General features: G+C 37.8%; 1 protein-coding gene across 5 annotated transcripts in view; it reads right to left on the minus strand.

The window, feature by feature from the left end:
- LOC121423034 (small G protein signaling modulator 3 homolog) overlaps nucleotides 1–26,077 on the minus strand; it is an 89,212-nt gene extending 63,135 nt beyond the window's left edge. For 3 of the 5 annotated variants that reach the window (XM_041618312.1, XM_041618311.1, XM_041618308.1), the window contains exons 1-4: nucleotides 9,331–9,472; nucleotides 7,348–7,499; nucleotides 4,175–4,241; nucleotides 589–719 (exon numbers count right to left, since the gene is read on the minus strand). In XM_041618312.1, coding sequence (XP_041474246.1) covers nucleotides 589–719; nucleotides 4,175–4,241; nucleotides 7,348–7,499; nucleotides 9,331–9,457 — 477 coding nt within the window. In that variant the 5' untranslated portion in view covers nucleotides 9,458–9,472. Of the gene's footprint in view, nucleotides 1–588; nucleotides 720–4,174; nucleotides 4,242–7,347; nucleotides 7,500–9,330; nucleotides 9,473–11,736; nucleotides 11,839–25,913 lie in introns of those variants that run through there. The other 2 variants (XM_041618310.1, XM_041618309.1) reach the window with 2 other exon arrangements.
- Between the last annotated feature and the right edge of the window lie 1,773 nt (nucleotides 26,078–27,850).

Below are 27,850 nucleotides of genomic sequence, written 5' to 3' on the forward strand. Positions count from 1 at the left end.
CATAAATTGGCTTGCGTCGCAGTGGCTGGATGACGTCACTGCGCTGCAAAAGAAACATGGCGACGATTGAACGATCTCAGCGGGGATCTCAGTCACATCATCATCACTTGAAAAACTGGTATATTTATGGATATTTCAAGGGTAATTGGTGAGATTCAAAATGAAACTTGTGTACTTTTGTGATGAGTTACAATCATGTCTTACATTACGCAATACTAATCAAATGTATGTTATACTGATGAGCAATTTTCGGGTATCGGGTATTGATTTTTCTACCCGAGGCTTCCGGGCGGGACCCGGGTACCCGGGTTTTAGTCCCAGCCCTACATGTTTCTTTTCTTGGAATCTAGCAACAAGGTACATGTATTCCTTTCACCTATTGGTAAGAAATAAATTGAAATACTTGGAAACCAGTTGTTAGGTACAAGCCTCTTGCAGACTTAGTGGTTAGCAAGAACAACCTTTGTGTAAAAAGTATGCATTCATTTGAAAACGTTTACTCTTCATGCGTTTAGCCACTCTCAAGCTACAAAAAGAAATATTCAACATATCAAAATTAAAAAAAATATTGAATAGTAAATCACATACCGATTCCCATGTGAGATCGCCAACTTCTGTATTATGAGCAAATTCAAAGTAAGCTGTCCATTTTAATCTCTGCTGGGGATCTTCTATAAAGGGTTCACTCAGGAGTTTGCTGGAGTTGGGTTCAGCTGCATCTGTTTGAAGAGTTTGAATGTCATGTCAACTTAATAGAGAAGATATCCTTCAATTTGATTGGCTATTGTGACTTGTTACCATGGCAATTACCACTGGATGGCAAAACTGATGGCAAACTTGCAATTATAGTAATTGTATGCAATGAACTTAAAGATCTTCCATATACATGCATTCTGCAAGCATCTGTTTCAAACTAGACGTTAATCTCTATTTTCTCAAATTTATTCTTCGTTTCGGCTTTCGCCCAATTACAGGTGTACATGTAACACTTGGTCCAATGAGACTGAATGGTATGCAGACTAAATGGCTATTGGACCAACTGGTCATTAGATGAAATGGCAATAAAACCATGTGGATAGTGGACGAACTAATGGTAGACCAAATGATGGCAGACGAGTTGGCTATTAGACGAATTGACAGTAAACCAATTGAAAATAATCCAATGCACCTGTCTAACATGCTAACAATGGAAAGTCAATGATTTAGCAGTACTAATGAGCAGGGAGAGAGAGAGCTCTATAGCGAATGCATCCCCAAGAGAATCCTTCATGAAATATATATGTGAAGCTGTCTGCACGCAACCCACAAAGGGTAGAAGATCAATCTACCATGGGGGGCTACAACCATATAAAAGAAAAGGTCAGAATACACCTACGATATTTAGCACTTTAATAAATAACGAAGTCTGAAACTTTGTTTGAACAAGAAAGACGATGCAGCTTATCACGCAATATGAAGCCCTAACCAAAAATTCCTGTCAATTTAATTCTGTATTCTACAGTTGTGAGGATAAAAGATGAAAATCTTAAAATATCTTCAATATTTTTCTTCCCAATAAAAAACCATAAATGGAACAGTGTGCTTAGAAACACTTATAGTAAGCACCTTATATTAAAAGGTTATGTAATATTATTTTTAAGCGCAGGAACAGATAATAAGGGATTAAACAATAAACATAAATTATTTAAGCGCTTTATGTAATAAAGATAACATTATAGATTTTGATTCCTGATGGTGGCACACAGCTACATGTACAGCGGCCAATGAGACACATTTTTAAAGATTTATTCAAAAGGGAATTACATTTACTTGGATATTCATGAAAATACACTCCTTTATGCATTCCACTGACAAAAAGGGCAAAAACAAATAAAATAAAGCAACCTCATGAACCAGATTCTTTTTCAAGAACTATTCATCAAGGAATTTCCTTTGTTTAAGTTGAAAAAAAAACATCAGTTTTAGTGCAGAGGACCCCTACTATGCAATCACATTCCTTTTATAATAATACATGTACCCCCCCCACCCCCCGGTCCCCCCCAAAAGAACACTTCTAGGCCCCGTCTTACAAAAAGTTGCAATTGATCTGATCAATCACAACTCCATGGAAAACCATCCTTATCATAATTTTTTTTCAACAGGAAATTTGCACAATGTCCTTTGTAAACAAAGAGAAGCACAGTAAATTTTCAACAAAAACAATGCATGAATACACATCAAGAGTAAAGATTTTGAACAAACATGCATATCATGTTAACGTAGCTGGCCGTTTATAGTTGTGATTGATTTACTCGTCTTTTGCAAGCAAAGAAAAGCTCACTGGACTTGCAAGAAAAGGATGAGTGCATGAATATGCAGCATATCTAGAAAATATTTAGAACAAACATGTAATTTTAGATGTTGACGTTGCTGGCTTTCCATAGTTGCGACTGATCGGATCAATCCCAACTCTTTGTAAAACGGCCCAAGTCTATCACAACAATGACAACCAATCAGTAGGATGGGGGGGGGACGGTGTGACAGGAGAAATCAGTCGGTACTCTTCATTATGGGTGATATGAAAGCATAATTGGCGACAGATGCTAAAGCCGGTGTCATATTCACACTCTAATGAGTAGATGGGCCTTGCCAATGCCATATACATGTACATGGGAATTACTGCAAGCGTGCATGAAGATGATAATGATGCACGTTTCGACACTGTGACCAAGGTGAAATCACAATTTACCAACCAAAAACAAGAGTAAAACTAGATAACCAGGGTGTCCGTTGCAGAAAGAGTTGCGTTTAAACACAAGAAAAAGACTCAATTGCAAGTCCCAAATGCGTGCTGTTGATTTGTTGAAATCAAGTTGCGCATGATTTTTAGAGTTGCGATTGATTGCAACTCTTCCTGCAACGAGCCCCAGATCAATTCTTGACTGTTCACAGTTGAATTTCATGCCTCCACCAATGCCAGGCCAAGAATATACTACACACCTTTTTTTTAATGATTCAATGACCATGAGACCTTTGACCTTGTGACCTTAGACCTTGTAACCCCCAATCTACTAAGATCATTGTCAAGATACAAGAGCCCTGTCTGAAATTGATCCCTCAAAATTCTATCACCGCATTAAAATGATACGTCATGTACATGTATACAATATTATGATCTTTGGCCTCATGACCCCAAGACCTAAATCAGGGCCCTGTCTTACAAAGAGTTGCGATTGATCCGATCAATTGCAACTATGGATGGCCAGCAACGTCAACATCTATAATGCATGTTTGTTAAAAATATTTCAAACGATGATGTATATTCATGCATTCATTGTTTTCTAGAAAATTCACTGTGCTTCTCTTTGTTTATAAAGGACACTGCAAATTTCCTGTAGAAAAAAATTATGACATTGATGGATTTCGATAGAGTCACGATTGAGTGGACTAATAGTTTGAAGTTGAAAGCTTAAATAGTTAACTGCAAGAACGAGATACATCCAGGTACATGACCTCATGACCCCAAAATATTTACAACCAGATCATCTTTATTTTAATACCCGGTAAGTAAAAATACTTGGACTATGTTTCGACTTGATCCTTTAATGATTCTTTAGTCATCACTAGAATGAAAACAGGAATGACACGACAAAAAAAAATGCCCTCTTAAATTACATCGTCAACACAGATTAAATGTACATTATGTTTGACCCTGTTCTCATCTAGTTTATAGTGGAAACCAGTAATAACGTGTAATGGTTGAAACGGTCTTGGAAGCGATTTGAAGTGGTCTTCCAAACTTGTGTGGAAATCCACCTCACGATGGGGTTTTCAAGACCGCTTTGCCTTGTTAAACTGGTTTAAGAGTAGGTGAGGACACAGCCATTCTTCGAGAAACAATCTTCGCCTGGCAGTACTAGAGTGTGTGCATGTTGGGCACGTTAGTCAGTGCACACTGTGTGTAGAATGCCTATGCTGCAGTTTCAAATTTCACACACAACATGCGATTCCACGGAGAGTGTTCCATATAGGAACAAGACCATTTTACATGGAGCTTTCTGAAAAACCAGTTCAGGATATTGTGATAAGAACACCAGTAAAACATCCTTCTAAACTGATTTCCTAAACTGCTTTAAAGGAAATCAGATACTAAGAACGGTGTCTCAGACAAGTTTTGAACAAATCATCAACTCACCTTCTACTTCTACTCTGAAGCCAAACTCGTCATATCTGAAATCCCCCACAGCACCAGCATCTTCAGTCTGGCTCGAAAAAGAAAAGAAATGTGATACATGTAACAAGTGGAATGCCTCTGGCCGTCTCACCTGCATCACGCGGTTCAATATAGCAGCAGTGCTGACTTTGAATACTACTCTAACTCGCACAAGATGTTCAGTGATACATGGTTACTCTTATGTCCACTTTTTATGAACTAGACCAATAAACTTACAGAGATATGATGGTTATTCAACAAAAAACCCAACATGGCCAAAGTTCATTGACCTTACATGACCTTTGACCTTGATCATGTGACCTGAAACTCGCACAGGATGTTCAGTGATACTTGATTACTCTTATGTACAAGTTTCATGAATCAGATCCATAAACTTTCAAAGTTATGATGGTAATTCAACAGATACACCCAATTCGGCCAAAGTTCATTGACCTTTGACCTTGGTCATGTGACCTGAAACGCGCACAGGATGTTCAATGATACTTAATTACTCTAATGTCCAAGTTTAATGAACTAGACCAATAAACTTTCAAAGTTATGATGGTAATTCAACAGATACCCCCAATTCGGCCAAAGTTCATTGACCCTAAATGACCTTTGACCTTAATCATGAGACCTGAAACTTGCACAAATGTTCAGCGATGCTTGATTACTATTATGTCCAAGTTTCATGAATCAGATCCATAAACTTTCAAAGTTATGATGGGAATTCAACAGATATCCCCAATTCGGCCAAAGTTCATTGACCCTAAATGACCTTTGACCTTGGTCATGTGACGTGAAACTCATGCAGGATGTTCAGTGATACTTTATTAACCTTATGTCTAAGTTTCATGAACTAGGTCCATATATTTTCTAAGTTATGATGAAATTTCAAAAACTTAACCTCAGGTTAAGATTTCGATGTTGATTCCTCCAACATGGTCTAAGTTCATTGACCCTAAATGACCTTTGACCTTGGTCATGTGACATGAAACTCTAATAGGATGTTCAGTAATACTTGATTAACCTTATGGCCAAGTTTTATTAACTAGGTCCATATACTTTCTAAGTTATGACGTCATTTCAAAAACTTAACCTCAGGTTAAGATTTGATGTTGACGCCGCCGCCGCCGCCGCCGTCGGAAAAGCGGCGCCTATAGTCTCACTTTGCTTCGCAGGTGAGACAAAAATGTATGTAGGATATCTAAACGCATGAGACTAAAGGATTTCAAGAGGGTGAGAGAATAAAACGGAGAAGGATAAAATGAATTGTTCAATTTCTTTATTTGTCCATAGTGACATGGAATGCAGCATGGTCACACATAGAATTATAAATACCGGGGGCCATTCCATAAGAGCGACTTTAAGAAGAATGGTGAACCTTTCTTTATACACGTCTAACCATCGCCAATGAATATACCATTTTCCACAAAAAAGGATCACCAGTCGCTCTTAACTTACGAACAGCTTTATGAAATAATACATAATTCAATACCATTAAACATGTTTTATTACTAAAAAAGTAAAATATACAGGGCCACTGCCCAGTTTTTGTATACTTAGAATTGATTGCATGAATACAGTCATGGAAAATTTCATGTTTAAAGGAAGGCAACTTATAAATTGAAAGAATGGGGAAATGAAAATGATCAAAGAAAAAAAAAACTGAGCAAGCTGATTCAGACAGGGGAATGAACAAAAAATTATGAGGATCAAAGGGAAGAATGGCACACACAAGTAGAGAAATGAAAAAAGTGACAGATCAGAAGATAAAATGAACAAAAGAAATGAAGATATGAAGAAATAGAAGAACATGTAAAGATAAAAGAACTGAAAAAGAAAAGATGTCATACATACAGATAAAAATAAAACAAGATAAACACAACGACAGGGGAGAGGGAGAGAAAAATAAAAATAGCAAAAGCAAACACACAAAAGAAAGGACAAAGTGTCTATAGTAGGTGGTTTAGTGCTTTGACATTTAAGAATCTTCCCATCGCATTCCAGACTACATGGGCAATTCACATTTCAATGTACACTGTACATGGTCGTTATACATCACACGGGAAGAATATTTCATTATAAAATTGGATATTCTCTTTTTATCCTTGTTTCATCACATAAAATTTGAGAATATCTACATTTCATTGTCAAAATGCATTACTTGAATGCATTCAAATCAATCAGGGCCCAGTCTTACAAATATCCGATCAACCACAACTATGAACGGCCAGCAACGTCAACATCTAAGATGCAAATTTGTTCAAAACATTTTCTCAATATATTCATACATTCATCGTTCTCTCGAAGATTCTCTTTGTTTAAAGGAGATTGAGCTAGTTTCCTGTCCAAAAAGTAATATGGTATTGATGGATTTCCATACAGTTGAGATTGATTGGATCAACCATAACTCTTGTAAGACAGGGCACAGATGTTTAATATTGTTTCAAATATCGACACTCATGATCTACATGTACATGTACAGTTGAGGCCAGAAGTTTACATACACCCAGGAAATTCAAAGAAAAGCTGACATTTGTCAAACGTCATAGAATTTACTGTATCTTATAAAATATTTGTGGTATCATGACAAAATTCATATCAAATTAATGAGTATGTCATGCCCCTTCATCACATTGCTTTGTCACCAGGAGCTGAAAAATATTTAGGTGAAATTTTTTCACCAAAAATCTTCATATTTTAGACGAATTAAAAATAAAAACTTCACAAAAACATTTCATATTTGTGCTAGTTACTTCTCAAAACAAACATTTCAGATTACACATTTTTGTTTAGTGGTGACATATCATGATAGAAAATGTAATATAAATCATAGATTTGACATTTGTATTTGTTTATTAAACGATGTTTAAAAATATAAAAACTAACAATAGAATACAATGGCATTAATATTACTTTTTTTCTTCAAAGAAAATTCCACCTGAAATATACTTTGATCTCAACGGTATTCGGAAGAGCTCAATATGCTCTTTCATTTGATACCAAATTCTTCATGGTGGTTTTCATATTTCTGAAGATATAGTATATTTAACGATGTTTGGCATGTGAACAAATTTCACTGAATTCCATGGGTGTATGTAAACTTTCGGCCTCAACTGTATATTGACGGTTTAAAAGAAGATCACACACACCTGTGCTAATTTGGCAAGAATATCCTGTGGCCACATGCTGGGTATGAGTGCCGAGAAAGGGCCCCCGGGGGCAGGGGTGTAGCCCCCTGAACCCCTCCTGTGTTTGCTTAGCTTGCTACTCATCTCATCCTCATCTTCTGATAGGGTCTCAGCTGTAATGGTGAACGGGAGCAGAGAAAGACGGAGAAGATGAGAGGGATAAGGAAAGGAATGAAAGAAGGAATGACAAGGGAGACATGAAAAAAATACATTAGGGTAATTTTTTTATTGTCAATTTATGGAGTTTCCTCTTGTCTTATGTAAACACATGAAAATAAATCTACATGTATATAAAATCAGCAAAGCTGGCACAGCCCCACACTAAGGCCCATTGCTCACCACCGCTATTTTCTGCAAATTACATGTTTAATAACTCCAAGAATCACTCAACTTGTTTAATAATCATGATCAAAACAATAGGAGAAGGCGGGGTAAGTTGTGACGCTTTTTGCATTTTGCATGTTAGAATTGATATGACTAGTACTACTGTAGAAATAAGTTCCTTGCCTTTAAATTTGATTCTTGGGAAATGTTTTTCACCTACATAAATATATAACTTTCTACCCCCACACTGAAAGTCATTGTGACCTTTGAAAAAACCGATGTCAAATTGCTCAACTTGCCCCATATATGGGGTAAGTTGTGCCACCATCTGGGGGAAGTTGAGCCACAAAAACTACGTACAAAATGTATGGGGGGAGAACCAGCATGTCAATTTTTTGTTTGAAGTCTTTTCACTTGCTAATTCTCTATAAATACTAACATCCTTTAAAAGGAAAAGAGCAGTCATGTAAATTTGCTCCTTTCAGCTTGCATTTCAATCGATTTTTATGGTTTGTTAGTCTTTTAAGATACATTACCATAAGAATTACCATGGCTCAACTTGCCCCATGCTGTTTGGCTCAACTTACCCCAGTCCGAACTTAGTGCGATAATTTTGTATCCACACATTTACAGAGATGCCAAGTTCAAAGACCAGCTATGCGTGAGATTTTCTGTAAATCTGAGTGAGATCACAGACATTGTGTACAATGGGGATAGGCTGTGATAGTTGCGTGAGACAGAGATTTGAGGGGATGAACAAGAGTCCAAAATGCTTGAGTCTCACGCATAATGCGTGAGACTTGGTAGCTCTGCATTTATTATGCATCCATCATATAAAAGACTGACAAAAATGAAGATCCATACCTGGACTAACAATGTTGTTATCATGTCTTTTATTTAAAGACGTGTGTGTGAATAAAGTACTCATCTATTTCACACTCTTTTTTACTTTTTTGGCTGAAATTCATACTTTTCCCTCCAAAAAACTACTTTTTGTTTCAAAGTGGAAAACAATATGGTGGGGTTAGGGGTTATGCTATGGGTCATCAATACATGACACCACCACAATGTCTGACTCATTCATTATTGACCTGGGGCTGGTGGCTCAACTTGCCCCTATGCTCAACTTACCCCGCCTTCCCCTACACATCTTTGACAGTTGAACTATGTATGAAAGTCATTATGGGCCTACTGTAACTGTACACCCAAAATCAATGTTTGTGATCCAGGATCATAGCGCTGGCAAAGACCAAGTACGCACTAGGTCAAGCTTCGCAATAACCCAGGGGGCTCCCGGCCGCGAACCGACCGCTACGCGGCCGGGAGCCCCCTGGGTTAGCTTCGCAAGAGCGCTGTGCATAGATAGTCCACGCTAAAAATGAACTGGTGACAACCTTGATGAGTAGTATTGAAGTATTGAAGGAGGATTTAGGAGGTGAAAGGAAAGACAATTGGTAAAGAGGAGCAAGATCAAAAATTAAGAAAAAAACTTGCTAGTACAGTGTATACCCAAAACACAAACTCAATAAACTTTTCAAAAATTCAAATGAACATGTATTCATATTGACTTGCAGGCTGCAGCAGTACAAAGAAAAAGAACTACAGTATCATTAAAAATACCTCTGAGTAACCACCAGCCATTCTTCTCAACTAGACATCTGGTACAATAATTCCTGATCCATGAAGAATCATCTTCTAATTTTCTCTCTGAAATTAATCCTTCATATAAATGCAAACCCTTGGACATACTGGCGAACTACATGTACATGTATGAGTCTCAAATACTGTGGTTCCAATGGCATGGGCTCCAATTATGGTATGTTGAATATTGAATATTTTCCCAGATACATGTATATGAAAGAAGCTGTTTATATCAAATTGCTGCAGGTTTACGCAGCATGACTTTGGAATAAAAGATAAATATTTTTAGTCATTGTGCTTTTCTTTCTGAGCAATAATTGGTGTCATCACAGCTCATTTATTTCAATATATTTCACACCCCACTACTCACGAGTCAGACAGCAAAAAAAAGCCTTCTGTACAAACCACTTACAATCTCCAACCACACTATCTGTGTTGTGTCTACATGTACATGTTGATGCTACATGTACATACTATACATTGTACAACACACACTCGTACAGAGATGCCAAGTTCAAAAAAATGTAATGCGTGAGATTTTCATGATTCGGCGTCTCTACGCGCGCGGCCAGTATTTATACTCGTATGTTGCGAAAAGGCGCGCGCGCAACGCGCGCGCATGAGATATGGGCTTCATCATGATATCGATCCACCACCAAACCATGCGATGCACGCACACGATTTGTCGTATCACGTACTAGCTGTGCGCTGACTGCACTCTCGATTCGTCTTGCGTGTTGGGCTAGACGCGAAGGCGGTCGGCCAGTCGTATAATCTAGCGAATAATGCTACCTTTTCTCTTTTTTTTCTGTTGGGTCCCAATGCGTGAGAAAAATGGGTGCCATGCGTGAGATCGTGAGACGGACCCTGAATGCGTGAGTCTCACGCACAATGCGTGAGACTTGGTAGCTCTGCTCGTATCTCTATGAAACCTGTATAAATTTGGAAGAAAGAGTATGAATTTTAACCATTCTGGCCCCTTGTTCGATATGATTTTTTTTTCCAGGTTTGGTTGGGAAGTTTTCTATCAAAGCTATAAAGGGAAATATTGTTTTACCTACTTTTGAGCAAAATCATCCATATTTCCACTTTACGCATGTACAAGGCTTTGGAGGTCTGCCCTATTTTTTTTTTCCTTTTAATTCACCAGCGGTTCAGTGTGCTTAAAATAATAAAATTTTATATATATTTTTATCAGGACGTCTATTGGGGGGAAATAAAACTGTTCAAATGTTGCCAACCTTTAATATTTAAGCACCCAGGAAAAATGGGGACAAGTACCAGGAGATCCTAACCCTGCCATACATGTAGATGAACCCTTGCCACTGCTTGTATCAAAGTTAATGAACCTCGACTAATTCAGTCATGTATAACCTCTGATTAGTGCACCATGGCATGTACAGAAAATAACAAATAACAAATTACTTACATTTTATAGTACAGGTAAACAATGATTATTGCAGTAATTGTTTATTACATGTACAGGTGGGTGTTTCATAAAGCTGTTCTTAAAGGACAAGTCCACCCCAACAAAAACTTGATTTGAATAAAAAGAGAAACATTCAACGAGCATAACACTGAAAATTTCATCAAAATCGGATGTAAAATAAGAAAGTTATGGCATTTTAAAGTTTTGCTTCATTTCACAAAACAGTTATATGCACATCTCGGTCGGTATGCAAATGAGGAACTGATGACATCCCTCACTATTTCTTTTGTATCTTATTATAAGAAATATGAAATATTTTTATTTTCTCGTCATTTTCATGTGAAATGAAGTTTCATTCCTCCCTGAACACAAGGAATTCCAATATTTTAACACTTTGTGCTTCAGGCAAGGAGGTCCGAATGGTCAAATTCGTAAAAATTGAAATATTGTATAATTCGAACAATAAAAAACAAAATAAATAGTGAGTGAGCGACATCATCGACTCTCTCATTTGGATGTAACTGGCTCGTTCACATAACTATTTTATTAAAAATAAGCGAAGCTTTGAAATGTCATAACTTTCTTATCTTACATCCGATTTTGATGAAATTTTCGGCAGTGTACATGTACTTGTCTGATTTTTCTCTATTGATTCAAATCAACATTTTTTAAGGTGGACTTGACCTTTAAGTTAAGAGCGACTTTAAGAACGACTGGTGATCATTTCTTGTGGTACATGGTATATTCTTTGGTGATGGTTTAGCGCGTAAGAAAGGTTCACCAGTCGTTCTTAAAGTCGCTCTTATCTTACGAATAGCATTATGAAACAGCCCCCCGTATTATAAAGCAGAATTATTTCATCAATATTAGCCTGCAAGCTTTGTGATAATGTGAAGAAAAAGAAGTATGGAAAACTTCAAACTATGAAAGTTCCCCCCCCAAAAAAAAAAAAATACCTCTTTTCCAGCATCCTCCCCCTCCTCCATCAGATGAGCAACCCTTTTTCTTCTCAACAGCCACACCCGGCGTCATCATCAGAGGGCAATTGGTACCAAGCTGATCAGCTACATGTACATGCAAGTCCCATGCATGCGAACATTAAAGGGACATTGAAAATACATTGCAATGTATGTATACGAGACCAAATAATGGACATGAAGCTTTCCCAGGGACCTTTTTGCTAATTTATTCAAATTTTACACATACTTTTACAGCCAGGTTGCCCAACCTGAAAAGAGTCTTGCCAGACATAACAAGTAAATGTATGCCTACTGCACCCAGTCTGCATTCCACTTCCAGACTGTCAGTGTACCAAAGTGCTTTCATTTCAAGGTCAGTTCTATTCAAACCAGGATTGTTGATGTTCTATTCAATCTAGGTTTCTTTCACTCACTGGAATCTTGTCACTAGCAATGTTCACATGGTCTTGTCATTCAAAACTTCCAATTCTTTACAAGATCAGCCAATAGTCGACCGCAATCGGTGATTATCCCTCAGAGTGTTCAAATTTAGCCCTTAAAGTTGTTCTTTTTTTATTCCCGGAAACAACAATGCTTGTTCTGAAGAAACTGTATAGATGAATTCGACTTCAGGTCTGTAACTTACTGCATGACCTAAATAACTGGAAGGGTGCGGGGGGGCTTCCAAAGAACAACAAAAGCACCTTCAATGGCTTATGCATTAAGCCAGGTGCGTTGCTATGTCAGTGAACAAGTTATCTTTTGTTAGTAAACTTGAAGCCCCCCTCCCCCTGTTATAGAATTACCTTTAAAAAAAAAGGCACATTGGTTATAAAACATTACCTGAAAGACAATCTTTGGGCTAAACCATGCAAAACTGAATTTAAGCTATTAAACTTTAAGCTACATGTACATGTACATGTATTAAAGCTATTAAAGTGTATTGATTTGGACAGGAGTATAATGGGAGTAAGGGTCTAAGACACAGTTCTCACTACCTTCCTAAAACTAGTTTAACGTGTAACAAGAACGGCTGAAGCGATCTTTCAAACCGGTTTATTAAACTACCTCGCGATGTAGTTTTCAAGATTGCTTTGCCTCGTTAAACTGGTTTTAACATAAGTGAGGACACAACCATTCTTTGGGAGGCGATCTTCGCACATTTTGAGCGCGCTACTACACACGACAGGTGTAGAATACCTATGCTGCAGTTTTGAATTTTGCGCGAAACGTGTCACCCACTGAAAGTGTTTCCATAGCAACATAATCGCTTTATGTGAAATGATTTTGAAAACCACTTTCGTGTGATCAAATGGGATCGCTAGCAAAGCGATCTTCCAAACTGGTGAACTAGTTTTAGAGAGCGTAACGAGAACGGTGTCTAATACCGTCTTCACACTGGCCACAAACACCGCTACAGTACCGGTACTGGAGCGGTGTTGCCTTCAGTGTGCATTCTCGGACCCACAACAAACTACCCCAAGATAACCTCCCCTCGCTATAACTCTGCAACAAACGTATTAGCAGCAGGACAGCCCTGTGACTGTCGCGGTGTTCCTTCAGTATGAAGGCACATCGCTCCAACAATGGGTAAACCAATTGTTATACATGTATGTTTACTATAGAATGTGAGGGCGTTGTGGTCTAGTGGTTATGACTCTCGTCTTTCAATCCAAAGGACGTGGATTCAATTCACTGCCCTCAAGTATTTCCAGTGTATCAGAGTCGGGTCACTCCCGGGGTCACAAGCCTATACGTGTTTTGTTATGGAGGTCATAAAAATCACTTGCTGCAGTGAGAATGGATAAATGAAATTTATCCCAGGACTGCCGGCCCGGGATAAATTTTCTACTGTGAATGCATTTATAGCGGTGTCGCCATCCCGCAACAGCACCAGGATAAATTCGAAAACCAGTATGAAGACGGTATACATGTAGTTAATTTTGTAGGAGTAAGAGGAGGAGGAACGTGCCTGTTTGGACGAGGACACTCAAAGTTAGCCCTAATCCTACCTCCTACCAAGATACTCATGTAATTTTTGTCGGGAGCATCTCGCTACTCCAACCTGCATCAGTTTGGCTGAGCTCAGGCCTTTTTTTTGGGGGGGGGGTTCCATCTGTATAAAAGTAATTATGCAGTTGCAGTTGTATTTCTCCCAGTAAGATCTATTAGGTCCTTAAATATCTTCTAATACAAGTAAAGTAGGAAATAATTAAAGTATCCTATACCAGTAAGTACTACAATCAGAATTGCATTTAATAAGGTCACACTGTACATGTATATTGCACTTCTGGTATTTCAATACTGTACCAGCATATTTTCTTGTAAATTCTAAATATGGTTTCATTTCTGCTTTTTAATTTGTCTACAATATAGAGGGAAAATATCTACAATTTGAGGGGTACAGTATGCCAAGAATTACGATTACACCAATGAATAATTACGCGGTATGATGGAAGGGGAGGATGGGGAGAAACTTTTTAATTGAATCTGTCTATGAACTTTTTTCCTCATTAAATGTGTTGTTCTGTTGGTGAATATTGAAATAAATCAAAATAAAATCAGAAACATTTTTTTATATGTTTCTGTTATTTCATTACATGAACTTCTGATATAGGTTTATATCAAAGCAAAAATATCATTTGAAGCAAAGTTGTAGGCAATGACATATAATTTGACCCTACATTCTCATCACTCCTCCCCCCCCCCCAGATCCATACATGTATGTACTAGTATGCAATCATTGCAGTGTCATTTATTTGCAGAAACACATTTTTTTCCACAATGGGGACTCAAAAAGACATTTATGCCCCGATTTTTAATGTAAATAAATTACAATAAACATTTATGTAGACTCTTTAATCCTGTAGTGTCTAACACGCATAAATTTAGAGTGCTGCAATATAAGCACTTTCTCAATATACCCACTGCAACAATGTTGAATACATGTACATACTGTACGCTAAAAAAAAGAGAAATAGTATCCCTCTCAAAACAATGTAGTTTCAATTTTAGAGAGCAGTAGAAACCCAGTGGCCCGAATTCACAAAGGTGGTTTTGAAAACCCACGGTTGAGTCCATGGTTTATGCAGATTTCCTGTATAAATTACGCTTAATTTAGCACGTATCATGTGCGTGTATAAAAAATGTCCAATGCTGATGGAGCACTTTTCTCACAGTGCGCTGAATTGATGCCTGTTGCCGTGGTTATCTACGCTATTTTATTCATAAGTCCACTGTTTTTATTCATAAGTCCACTCTTCAAACAGTGGACTCATGAATAAAATAGCGTAGATAACCATGGTAACAGGCGTCAATTTGGCGCATTGTGACAAAAGCGCACATCAGCAATGGAGATTTCTTATACATGCGCCCGATACGCACTAAATTAAGCGTAATTTATACAGGAAATCTGCATAAACCATGGACTCAACCGTGGGTTTTCAAAACCACCTTTGTGAATTCGGGCCAGTATGTCTGAGATCATAATTAAATACAGTGACGATTGATCCAAGATTTACAAAGAATTCTAAACAAAAAAGTCACAAATCAACGTACAGTGGACAGTGTACCCCCTTATGCAGGGATTTTTATTTCTGTGGCTAGTTTTTTTAGCTCACCATTAGCCTAATTTTGCTGCCTTGCATTACAGTTCCCATTAGCCCCTATTGGAATTTCAGGGGATCTGTACTTCAGGCATTTGGGGGAAAATTTTCCCCAAGCCCGCCCCCCCCCCCCATGTTGCAATAGGGTGACTATAAGAAAGAAAAAATAATACAAATCGTATTACCTTCAAATTGATAGGCATGACAATACGCGTAAGTCATCACACACTGAACCACTTCCATTGATACTCCACTCCTCACTACATGTATGTTAGCAAGTAAATGAATAGAGCAAGTCAAATGTCTGAAAACAGCACTCCAAAAATCACATAAAATGCTCTTTACCGCAAAATGTACATACATGTAATTATACTGATCAATCATTATAGTTATGTGTAAAACCGACAGGGGAAAAAAGGAGAAAAGTAAACTTTTGTAGATCATTTTCTAACACATTCTTTGAAATCAATTCACCCATAATTTTCATTGTGTTTTAACTTCATGTGGTCTTTCAAAGGGTTTCTAACACTGGATGTGTATCTTGCCAATCCCATATATACTCCCACACAATACCGCCTCCAATAACAATCAATGCCCAGCCAGTGTCAATATTGAAAGTAATATAAACGAAAAAAGAAAAAGAAAAGAAAAATCTGATTATCACACAGGGAAATATGAAAGACATAATTGTGTTGCATGTTTTTAAGTTTGCTTCGGTGGCTGCGGATCAGCCTTTAAAGGACTTTTTGGTATTGCTTAGAATAACAATAACAAAACACATTTTTAAAAAAATATCATGCAGAATGCATACAGACAAATTATCAAATATTGAAAAAAAATTATTTCTATAACATTTAACAGCATTTTAAAGAAATGACCTTGTAAATTTCTTGTGGTAAATGGTATATTCTGGTTTAGCGCGTAAGAAAAGTTCACCAGTCATTCTTGTGTGCATACATGCACACGATTACACATAGTACATGTACAAGCTTATTTTCTTTAACTCATCAAATTTTATGACCAAAGAGTTCATGACTACAATGTTTGTACATTTACAGAACCACCAATGAGCAGATCTTTAATCATACTTTTTTTCAAAGTGATATGTTTTCATGCACCCTTTCATGTGAGAATTCAATTATTTCACACAATGTGCCGATATAATCTTCAAGCAGAGACTCATATTTGACACTTCAACCAATAACAGGTCTAGAGTAAAGACTAGATGCCAAAGGCTCTGTCTGTGTCAAATACATCGTTAAGAGCCAGCCACATTACATATATTTTGAATCTAGTCTCACTTCTTCAGACTCTGCATTATGCACTATGCGAATTGCAAACACCAAATGTCTGTGCCTGCAGACTATTTCCAACTACCAATCAGCAATCGCCTATTGAAATCTGGTTCCGCTCAATCTCTCCTTCACACAGAAGTAGAGCAGGGTTATTGTTTATTCCATATTTTCTGTGTTTGCAATTCAAAGCTAAAATATCAAAGGACCCCCCGCAAAAAAAATTGTTTACTTTTGATCATTTCATTAGGGAAGAGTGCCAAATTTAACAAAGATTTGTTGATTGGTTTCAAATATACCTTGGGGGGGGGCTCCAGTATTCTGTACATGTACATGTATACCTATATATGTTCTTCTTTTCTTCTCCCCCTGCCCCAACTACTTTCTGCTGCCCCCCTCCCTCTTTCTCTGACAAAGTAGAGAATATAGGGGGCACTTCCGGGCCTGGCACAAAAAATGTTTTTGGTGGAATATGTCAATTTCAAAGGACCTTTTTTTTGCTTGTCAATTTTTTTTCTGCAAAAAATCCTGTAGTATTTGGTTGTATGTAGTGACTAGTGAAGACCTTTTTGTGGGGGGTGTCAACATTTTCCTGTACAAAATGCCCCCTTTTGGAAAATCTTGTATCCGCCCCTGCTCTGACAAGTATTTTTTTATTCCTGTGTGTACACATCTACATAAACCATTCATTATATTGTATCCTGATATGATGACAGGGGCCATGGAAGTGGGGGGGAGGCTGGAGGGGCTTCAGCCCCCCCCCCAAAAAAAAAAATGTGAAAATGACCATGATTGTGATTTTTTGCATGATCAGACCCCCCCCCCCCCAGCAAGGATACCATTTTAGATAATAAAAACAAGTCACTGTATAACATTCAGATCTACAGTTCTTGAATAAAACAGTCACCCAATTGTGTACTTTTGGGCTGTTCAAATTTAAAGGTGGATAAACAACGCTGATAAGTGATAACGGTGTGTCTCCCTCTTTATAACAAATGTAATTATTAGATTTGATAGTGTTTCTGAGTAACAGAACAAATATGCATCTACTGTACATGTAATGTCCATTGAATGTGATGACATGTACATAAAATGTACATTTCACAGTGTATTCAAACAGTTGAATATATTGCAGGGAATATACATGTATGTAATTTTTCTTAACAAAAGACTTTATGCATACCAGTCTTTCAAAAATGGGGAGCAAATTGCGATGCGATACCGGGAAAATTATTCCTTGTATTGTGCATGGTAGTATGACCTTTCAACACCCAACTTGCAGTAATTAATTTTTTTTAATGATTCTGAAATGTTTTGGAATGATAGGATCATTTCTCACTCACATAAAAAAGAGGTTATGATGATCATTTAATGTATATTCTCTGAATGATTAATAATCAATAATCTGTAACACTGACAATGATTACAAAGGAAATAAAATCAAAACCAACTCAACAGTTCAAAATATTGATTTGATTCACAAACCGATATTATGTGGTACACTAAAAATCCTTGACTTGGATATTAAAGTGTGCATCATTCCTCTCATGTCGTACATGTAAGGTATCATTATGCATAGCAGACTTCAATGTACGTCAGCAGTGCGTCACGAGTGCTCTCTCTTCCTCTCTCTCTCTCTCCTCTCACTTAATAGCTTTCCGAAGAGGACGTTCGTACAGAATGCTTCTCCCACTGCTCAATAGTGCATTGCCAAGTGTATCATAATTGATGCAGCCTCTCACATTTCCCCCAAACCTCTCTCCATCTGTGTAGGATATATTACTCCTACATGTATGTCTGTATATTGCTAGTAGAATAGTTTCCATGGAAACATGGTGATGTCATGTATCATAGAAAGGGGAAAGGAACATAAGAACACAATGGTGGATTTGGGGGAAGTCTCTAGCATGTACATGTAATATATGTACAATGTATATGTAGATTCCTGTATCCTGGGTATGGTTCTCCATATTTTTGTATCAAAATAAACATAGAGCACAACATAAACACTTCTTGTGTGACCTATGAAATTTGAATCTTTGTGTAATTTCAGTCATCTGAACAATATCAGAGCTGTATGCAAACTAATAATGTGTTAAATAATTGTCCATGTCATCTTCTCTCATTGTCAGTTGCTATCATCATACAAAATCATATTTGAAAACAAAATAAAAATAAAAACACACTTTATACATGATACATTTAGTTACATTACACATGTACATGTACTGTATGTCAATTTTCAGGGGCTACAATTCAATGCCTACATTTAGAAGTACTGCCTTAAATTTGCAACATTAGCTCCATAAGCTTTAACATTGCAGTATATGGGGATTTTTCAAGACTCTGAGCATTTTGGGGATGAAATTGCTTCGAGTCTCTGACTTTCCCTGCAACACGTTAAAGGCAAGTACATGTACAAATACTTTACATTGACTGATACATGAAGGTACTGTACATGTATGAATGAGTAAATTTTTTAAGGAAATGCAAGTCTACCTGGTCATCAGGTCTATTCAGTGGGTGCAAAATGGATAAGTGGGCTAAATTTAAAATGGACAATGGTCTGCAGGATTGAATAGCTTGATCTTTTTCTCCATTGTACATGTACATTTAGGCCTTTGATCGACTGATTCTGACTGAGGCTCCCACCCTCCGTGGATTCTTTCAAAACACAAACACATTGTTGTAGGGGAGACCAGGGTTAGTTGGAACACGGGGTAAGTTGAAACATTGTAATTTTCTTTAAAGCCTGTAAAATAAATTTATGCAATACTGCCCTCAATTTATTGCTATTCATAATACAACAGTGTTAAATTATTATTGCAATAAATTGAGGGCAGTAATGCATAAATTTATTTTACAGGCTTTAAAGAAAATTACAATGTTTCAACTTACCCGATGTTCCAACTAACCCCGGTCTCCCCTACTGTAGTATTTTTTTTAACATATTATTATAGTCCCAGCAGAAACCACCACTTGTTAAAAATGAAAGGATGATTTAATAAGAAAAAAAAACGATATAAGGAGAGGGAAGGGGATTCTTTAACACTTTAAAGTCATGCATTCTCGACATTGTGTGATGGGACTAAAAACAATCCTTTTATAAACAATCAGAATCAAAAGTGTACATGTAGGCCCTAGATTCTTGATGGAACTGTTTTTAACACCACAGTGAAAGCAATAAGCAGGACTGAGGACAATAAGCCCCAAAACTGTTTGACGCCAAATGGTGTCAAGGCCCCTATAATATAATCACTATATAATTTTGACAATTTTAATATTGGGACAAGATTATGCTAACTGTAATAAAGCTGCACATAAACATCTATGGAGAACATGTCTTAAATAAAATGCTACCCTATTCTTGTTGTTTACAGGTAGACCTCAAGATGAATAGGATTCCTGAAGAGCTCTGCACACAATGCATGGGGACACAAAAGGCAGTGTCTGAGTTTTAACTATTGAAACCGTAGCTTATACTCTAAAAAATTCAATAGAACCTCATGCCTGGAGCTATAGGATCAATAAAGTCAATGGATTTTCCAGAAAAGCCATTCAATCATTTAAAAATGGTGTTCTCAAATTTAGGTTCATTCTAAACTATTTTCACAAAGTTATTGAGCTCAATGACTTGAAAAGAGAAGGTCATGACCTTTCTCTGCTCATCTAGATGCAGAAAGCTTGCCAAATACTGTACAGTATGAAATCTATCTTTTTTTCACAAAATATTTAAACATTTGTCAGGCCTCTTTTTTTTTACTGTGTGCCTGATCCTTGACCAGCGATCAACACCTGCACTGGTCTGACAGTCCCAGACCAGTAAAAATTGCTGTCGGGCCAGTAACTTTTAAGAAATAGTCAGATTTACTGATCTGACATGACCAATAACAATTATATCTTACTGAGTGTTACAAATGATATTTTCTTCTATTTTCAAATTATAACGATGGCTCAGGTATCTCACAAAAAATGGCTCTATAAAATTGATAAATGGCTCTCATAAATTATATACTTTTTTGGGGGGGTAACAATAAGCAATAAAATACAACAAAATAAAGTCTCAACTCAAGTGTTCATGTTTTTCTTTTTTTATTTTGGGACCAGTAAATTTTAGGTTCAGACCAGTAAAAAATGGAAAAACTGGGTATCTTCTGGTCCGACTTGATCAGGTCGACCAGTAGAAAAAGGGTTAGTGTGGGCCTTGCCTTGACAACCAAAATATGCAAAATTGCAAATATTCATAAATACAATAGGTAACAAAAGAAATGTTATGCCTGGTCCAAGAGTCTATCAAAATCTGGCTTATAAATCAATAATCTGAGCTGTCTACAACTCATGGAAATTTTTAGGATTATTGGGGTAATTTTTTTATAAAAAAATAAAGCTAAGTTTGGGTAAATTTAAACATTACCTATTTCTGAAATTGGAAATATTGTCAGATTAAAAAATAAATCATTACATCAATTATCAAAGATCACATGATGTGTGAAATATGTGAACTAACATCAAAAATAGATTTCTGATAATAATAACTATAAAGTAACTGTAACATGACTATAATTTATGTGTTTGCCCTTCTCCTTAAATTATTCTCAATAATTTCATCAACAAGGTTGATTTTCTGTGACCCTCCATACATTTGAAGGTTCAAATATCAATAAAATTCACTTATAAACCAATTTCACCCTGTAAATATGGATTTCCTAGGGAAATCCATCCGGGTGTGGAGGTCACGCTTATGCATACATGTATATGGAAGGCGGTTCAAGGCTCCATGATGAATAAGTACATGTATATCTCAAAATATTAAAGAATATCATCATGGAGTCCTCAAGGCTAGGGTGGGCTTACCTCAAGCGAAGTTCGTGCAGGCTCCACTCCATTTCAAGCTTCACTACCGCTACACTACACTCCACCCAGGTTATATCATAACCTTGTTCATTCAATGAGTGCACTCCACCTACCCGAAGGTGTAGGTGGAGCATAGTATAGCTCCACCAGGGTAGGTCGAGCGTAGTGTAGTGGTAATGAAGTGGAGCCTGCACGAACTTCACTCGAGGTAGGGTGGGCTGATCCCACGCACACTGCGAGGACCGAGCCTCCGAGTCCGAGGTTAGTAAGTGGGCTAATCCAAACCCCTCATCATCAGTAATACTTTATTTTCCATTCTTTCTCTTTGTATTTGACTAGTTTAGTTAGTTTAGTTTACTCCAACGATGTTGTAGGACTGAGCCTGTTCATCAATCAAAGTAGAATGTCTATTGCTGCTCTCCTTCAGACAAAAATTAGATGTGCTACTTATGCTGGCAGGGAGGGGTGGCATAACCAGGCGGCTTCTAGAGAGTAAAAATCATTTACTAACGTAAGGTTACTCTCATACGAAGCCAGGTCTTCTTTCTCAATGACCCACATGACGGAAGCCAAAACCTGAAACTTTCACCCCCGAGATTTCTACTTTCCTTCTAAAAGATCTAGCCCTAAATCATGTACATGTACATGAGATAAAACTTCATTTCCGACATTTATACGCTCTCGTTATTTTTTTAACAAGAATTCATTTAAAAAAATGAGAAAAATATTGTGAAAAGACGGAAGAGACTTGCCCGATATTTACGCCACCATCTTGTTTCCTATTGTTCTTCGCCAACGTTACAGACGCGTGCGTCTCGAAAAATGTACTGATTAAACTATTGTAAAAAAAGGGAACTTGTGAAAATTGATCCTTTTATTGGATATCTCTGGAATATTAAGGTTTAGGGTTGCCTTCTAGTTGAGATCCATGGCGAAAAGGCAGGACAAGCTGGGTCTTGTTTTCATTTTCAATTAAAGTTTGAAAGTTCATTTATTAATGGGGGTGACTTGAACACATCGGTAGAGCTAAATAATAAAAATAGCTTTTTAGTTGAACAGTTTCATTGTATTATCAGCAATTTAATCCCAGATCTTTTTCTTCCCCCCCCCCAATATCTCTCAAGCTCTCTCATCCTCTCTGAATTTTATTTCTTCAAATAGAATGTTGAAGCCCGTCTATCAAGCTTTGAATTTCTGCGTCAATCAGGGGAATTCCCTGGGTCTCTTGACGGGCTTGGGGTCGAACATGTGCCATTTGATCTCTCACATGCATGCGGTCTTTCCATTCAAGTTGTGGAAAATTCCATTCATAAATAATTTAGACTAATATCAAGTCTTTTATTTTTTTCATTCGATTGATTTTCCTCACTTTACATGGCAGCGACTGTATTTCTCTCAATTTTTTTCAAAAAAGGTCTGTTTTTTAGACTAGACGTAAAAGTCAAGGGTCGCGCCACGCTACTGATTCATCAATATTCATGAGGAATCGTAACCACGTGATCGAAAAGATCGTCGGAAACATGAATATTCAACAGCGCTGGATGACGTCATTTTTAGTTTTTTGCTCGGGAATCCAAAACCCTGATAGGTATTGGCATGAAACCAATGGGAATAACACTAGAATACTATTTTCTAACGACCGTATAATGTGCAGCTCAAAAAATGCACAGGATCATATTTTTTAAAAATTTTTTTCATCATTATTTCTGGATTGAGGGGGCGGGGCCTATGAACATTTGACATAAGAATCTCTATCAAAAGTTCTTTCGCTGAAGTTAGCCCACATTTTTCTTAGACCTACCAGTTGCCAATCCCAAGCAATCTGTAGCGGCTTGCATTTGTTTTGACCTAAATGTAAATTTCCGTCTACATTTTCTTTCGTCTTAATCTGTAAATACAATGGCCAAATTCCTTTAGCTAATCGCGAACATGTGTACCTCGTTAATTTCACGCAAGAGTCGCATATTTTCTTATTGTCAAGTTTGCGTGCCGCATTCCAAAGTCTTGGGGCGCGCCTCGCTATTTTAGACGGCCAATCCAGCAATGTTTATATTCGAGTGACCAATCATCATGATTTGTCCAGGTTAAGAAACTTTGGATCTACCAATCATCATTTGGAACGATCTCATGGTCAATTTTCAGGGAAGTAATTTCTTCACTTCTCCTTGCGAACTAGTCATGTACACTTAATGCATATCGCATGTTTTGAGGAGTTAGTCAACCTCTGTTACCCACGCGGTCCATTTCTACTGCCTTATTTTGGATATTAATTTACTCACGGAATAATCATTTCGGATACGTTTCACTTTTATGTCGGACCTTTAGTTACCTATTATGTTATGAGCTCATTTTCGCGATCAAGAAACGCGACATGTTTATTTAATTTCATCTACCGCGTCTCGGCCCAGTTGGTGGTCATTCGCCTTCGATCTACACCTCCTCGTACTTCACAGTTTTCCGGTGAGTTGGAAAGGAACTTATTTGGGAGTTAGCTTTATTACAACAACACACAGTTATTCTTTCCACAAATTTAATGATCAAAATGTGCAAAAATACGGTCACTTCCGCATTGGTCTCGCCGTGGGTCAGAGAGAAAACTCGGGAGGAATTGGGATATAAAATCCAGTTAAATCTTCGGCATCGGCGACTTTTTAGACAACGAAGGATTATAGTCAGGATCAGTATAGTACATGTATTTGTGAGTATGAGTGTTGTTTTAATCCTTTATATATTATGATTTTTGTTTTTAAAGATTTTTTTATTTATTTATTTCAAACTTGGTCGTGATTAAATTTTTGTTCAACGCGAGAGCCGCGGCATGCAGCAGGCCGCGGACACCATCCCAGATTCTTGTTGTCCACCCTACGTAGCACTCATTCAATACTAGAAGCCGCCTGGCTAGGGTGGCAGGGGTATCATAGATAGGCCTGGGACTTTCGGGGTTTTTTCTCTTCGGGTACCCGTGGCAATTTTCGGGCGGGTACCCGAAAATCATGTCGCTCGAAATATGACTGGTGGAAAAACCCCATTGGTGACATCATCAAGCCAATGCGATGCAAGCCAATTTATGAATGAAAATATAGTAAGCATGCGCATTGCAAGGCTCCCGTGCACCACGCATTATTCCATCGAAACAAGTCTGCAATACTCTGTCACCTCGTACCAAAATCGACCTAGAATTCCACTTTTCTATATTTTATATGAATTATGAAAGGTATTCTCAGAGGATCTATTTTCTCACCGATAGCACACAGGTAAGCAAATTTTTATTACTTCTTGCTTTTCCGTCAAAATCGTACGAAGTAGCGTCGATATTACATCGTGTTCGTGAGTTTGTAGAATCTATCGCTACGTGAACAAAGTCAATTGATTTCCGGGTTTCGGAGCGTCAAATGCGCCAGCCAATCACGATCGTGTTACCATTTTCGGTTTATGATGGACTGAAAATGGTATCAAGAACGTGATTGGCTGGCGCCTCGTATGCTCCGAAACCCGGAAATCAATTGACTTTGTTCACGTAGCGATAGATTCTACAAACTCACAAACATCGACGCTACTTTGTAAGATTTTGATGGAAAAGCAAGAAGTAATAAAAATTTGCTTACCTGTGCGCTATCGGTGAGAAATACATCCTCTGAGAATACCTTTTATAATTCATATGAAATAAAGGAATTAATTCTAGGTCGATTTTGGTACGAGGGGAAAGAGTATTGCAGACTTGTTTTGACGGAATACTGTGTGGGGCTGAGGCTTGCAATGCGCATGCTTACTATATTTTCATTCATAAATTGGCTTGCGTCGCAGTGGCTGGATGACGTCACTGCGCTACAAAAGAAACATGGCGACGATTGAACGATCTCAGTCACATCATCACTTGAAAAACTAGTACTGGTAGATATTTCGAGGGTAATTGGTGAGATTCAAAATGAGACTTGTGTACTTTTGTGATGAGTTTACAATCATGTCTTACACTACGCAATACAAATCAAATGTACTTTATACTGGTGAGCAATTTTCGGGTATCGGGTATTGATTTTTCTACCCGGGTACCCGAGGTTTCCGGGCGGGACCCGGGTACCCGGGTTTTAGTCCCAGCCCTAATCATAGTCATAGACAGCAAAAAATTCCATGAATATGTCACACTAGTTCCGAATTAATACACACCTAAAATTTACCTGAATTCTAGTCAGTCAACATAGCAGCATCACCACACACTTTGCACTGCAGCACTTCAATTACTCGACTCCCAAAAACTTTGCTTTGGCTTCGCCGACGCCTACGTAGGCCGCACGGCACGGTACTGCACCCCAGCACTTACCCGTCGACGTACACCGCCGGTGGTGTTGCATATTTTCACGGAGAACTGAGACAGGTGTTCAATAGATACTGTAAATCATGAATAATAGACAGTTAGAACACTTACCAGACACATGACCAACCGAGTATCCTTCTGTAGAATGATTACTGAAAACTGATCGAAGGTCCATATCCAATGTTTACTCTAAATGAGATAATATTTCGAGTCTGTTTACCTCTCCCCGTCACAGCTGTTCGTGTTGACTGGTTTGTATAAATCGCACAGACGCACTGTACTGATTGAGTACATTTACAGTAACGTACGCGCTATTATATCCACCACACTGTTATTACGTCGGGTCAGGACTACGTAATTACATAGCGCAAATGTCGAGCGTGCTGCTAATTTGGGATGGGGGAGGGGGGTATGAAAAATAACAGGGGCTGGAGTGGGGATCGGGGATCTGCGTGTGATAATACATGCTTATAAATCGCTTACTTTATCATAAATCTCCAATCGGTCTACACTTATCTGTAATGAAGCATAATTACCCCGGCTTTAGCTGGTATAGCAATTTATCACCTCGCCTGGGTTGAGTGCAGCACAATGTGGATAAATTTCTTGCTGATGAAAAAGCACACCATGGCTTGGAATTTCATTTCTGGTGCCAGGATTCAGTGGGAACCCCTTTTGCAACCCACAGTCTTAAGCAATAGTCTGGTAAGACCTGCTCTCTTTTGAGAGGTAGTTAGACCCCTTTTTGCTGACAGAGTTACAGATAACCTGATCCCTCTTCTTTTGCTTGTCGTAAGATGACCTTTACCAGCAAATAATAAAGTCTGAAAATTAAATGAGTCATTTTTTATGAGTATTTCTTCAGGCCGATATATAAAAATATAAACCTCAAGTATATACGTCTCTATATACTGAAGCAGCTTCCCGGGGTAGCCGCCTCTTTCTCTCTTTTTTCTGAGCTCTTTCAACATGCGATCCGTATATCAACAGTATATGGCCTCAAATTAAAGCAATAACAAATATTTCAAAAAATTATATGATAATTTGGCAGTTGATAAATTAGAACGACGTATTACATGTAGTACCTGATGATTCTTGTTTTTATAAGAATGACTTATGCCCTGATGAAACAGTTTCTGACAGCATATAGTTGAATTTTCCTGCACTTGATTTGTTTTGTTATGTTTCTCCTTTTGTTTTGGTTTCGTTTAATTTGTGACTCAGTTTATTGTTAAAAGTGTTAATATATCTTATGTTCGATAATTTGTATTGAAAATGAATAAATAAAAAAGATGTGCATTTCATTTTGATGTAATCCTTTATGTTTGGATTTGAAATCAATAAAAATAAACTTGAAACTTGAAACATGACATATATAGGTCCATGCTTTCAATCATATCTATATCCATTGGCAGCTCGGGGGTGAGGGGTTTAAACCCTCACCTCGGGCTCCCTAAAATAATTACACCTTCACGGATGCAACACGGATCATCACGGATCTCAGTCCGTGATGATCCGGGGTGCCAAATTTGTATTTTCCTAGCATTCCCGGAGTGAGTACGGAGTTAACTGGTTATTAACACGGATATGTACGGAAAAGTACGGAGTCTACAAGGATAGGCAAGGTAGCAATAGGGATCCTGTTTGATATGCTCCCGGAGCCAACACGGAATACCCGGATGATCACGGATGTTACTGGGTCTTTACACGGACCTTCACGGTTGCTCACATTTTGTACTGGGATATATCTTGCTAGAATGAAGTTTCGTCCCTTTTTGCAGCATCTGGAGCATGCTCGTGCTTGGTTATGAATACGGACTATTGTTCATGTACGCAAACAATACAAACATTTGACCCCGATAAAGCCGGTATCAACAAGGATCACCCGGTTCTTACAAGGAGCCTCCCGGATGCATTCGGTAGCTACACGGATGTCGAGGCTACAAGGATGAACACGGATGATTATCAGTCCGTGTACTCCGGGATGAAAAATTGAAAGACAGAAGTTCAATTTTTCTCCCGGACATCATGGTACATCAAGGATGGCG

This window comes from Lytechinus variegatus, chromosome 10 (assembly GCF_018143015.1).
Source record: "Lytechinus variegatus isolate NC3 chromosome 10, Lvar_3.0, whole genome shotgun sequence".
Lineage (NCBI taxonomy): Eukaryota > Metazoa > Echinodermata > Echinoidea > Temnopleuroida > Toxopneustidae > Lytechinus > Lytechinus variegatus.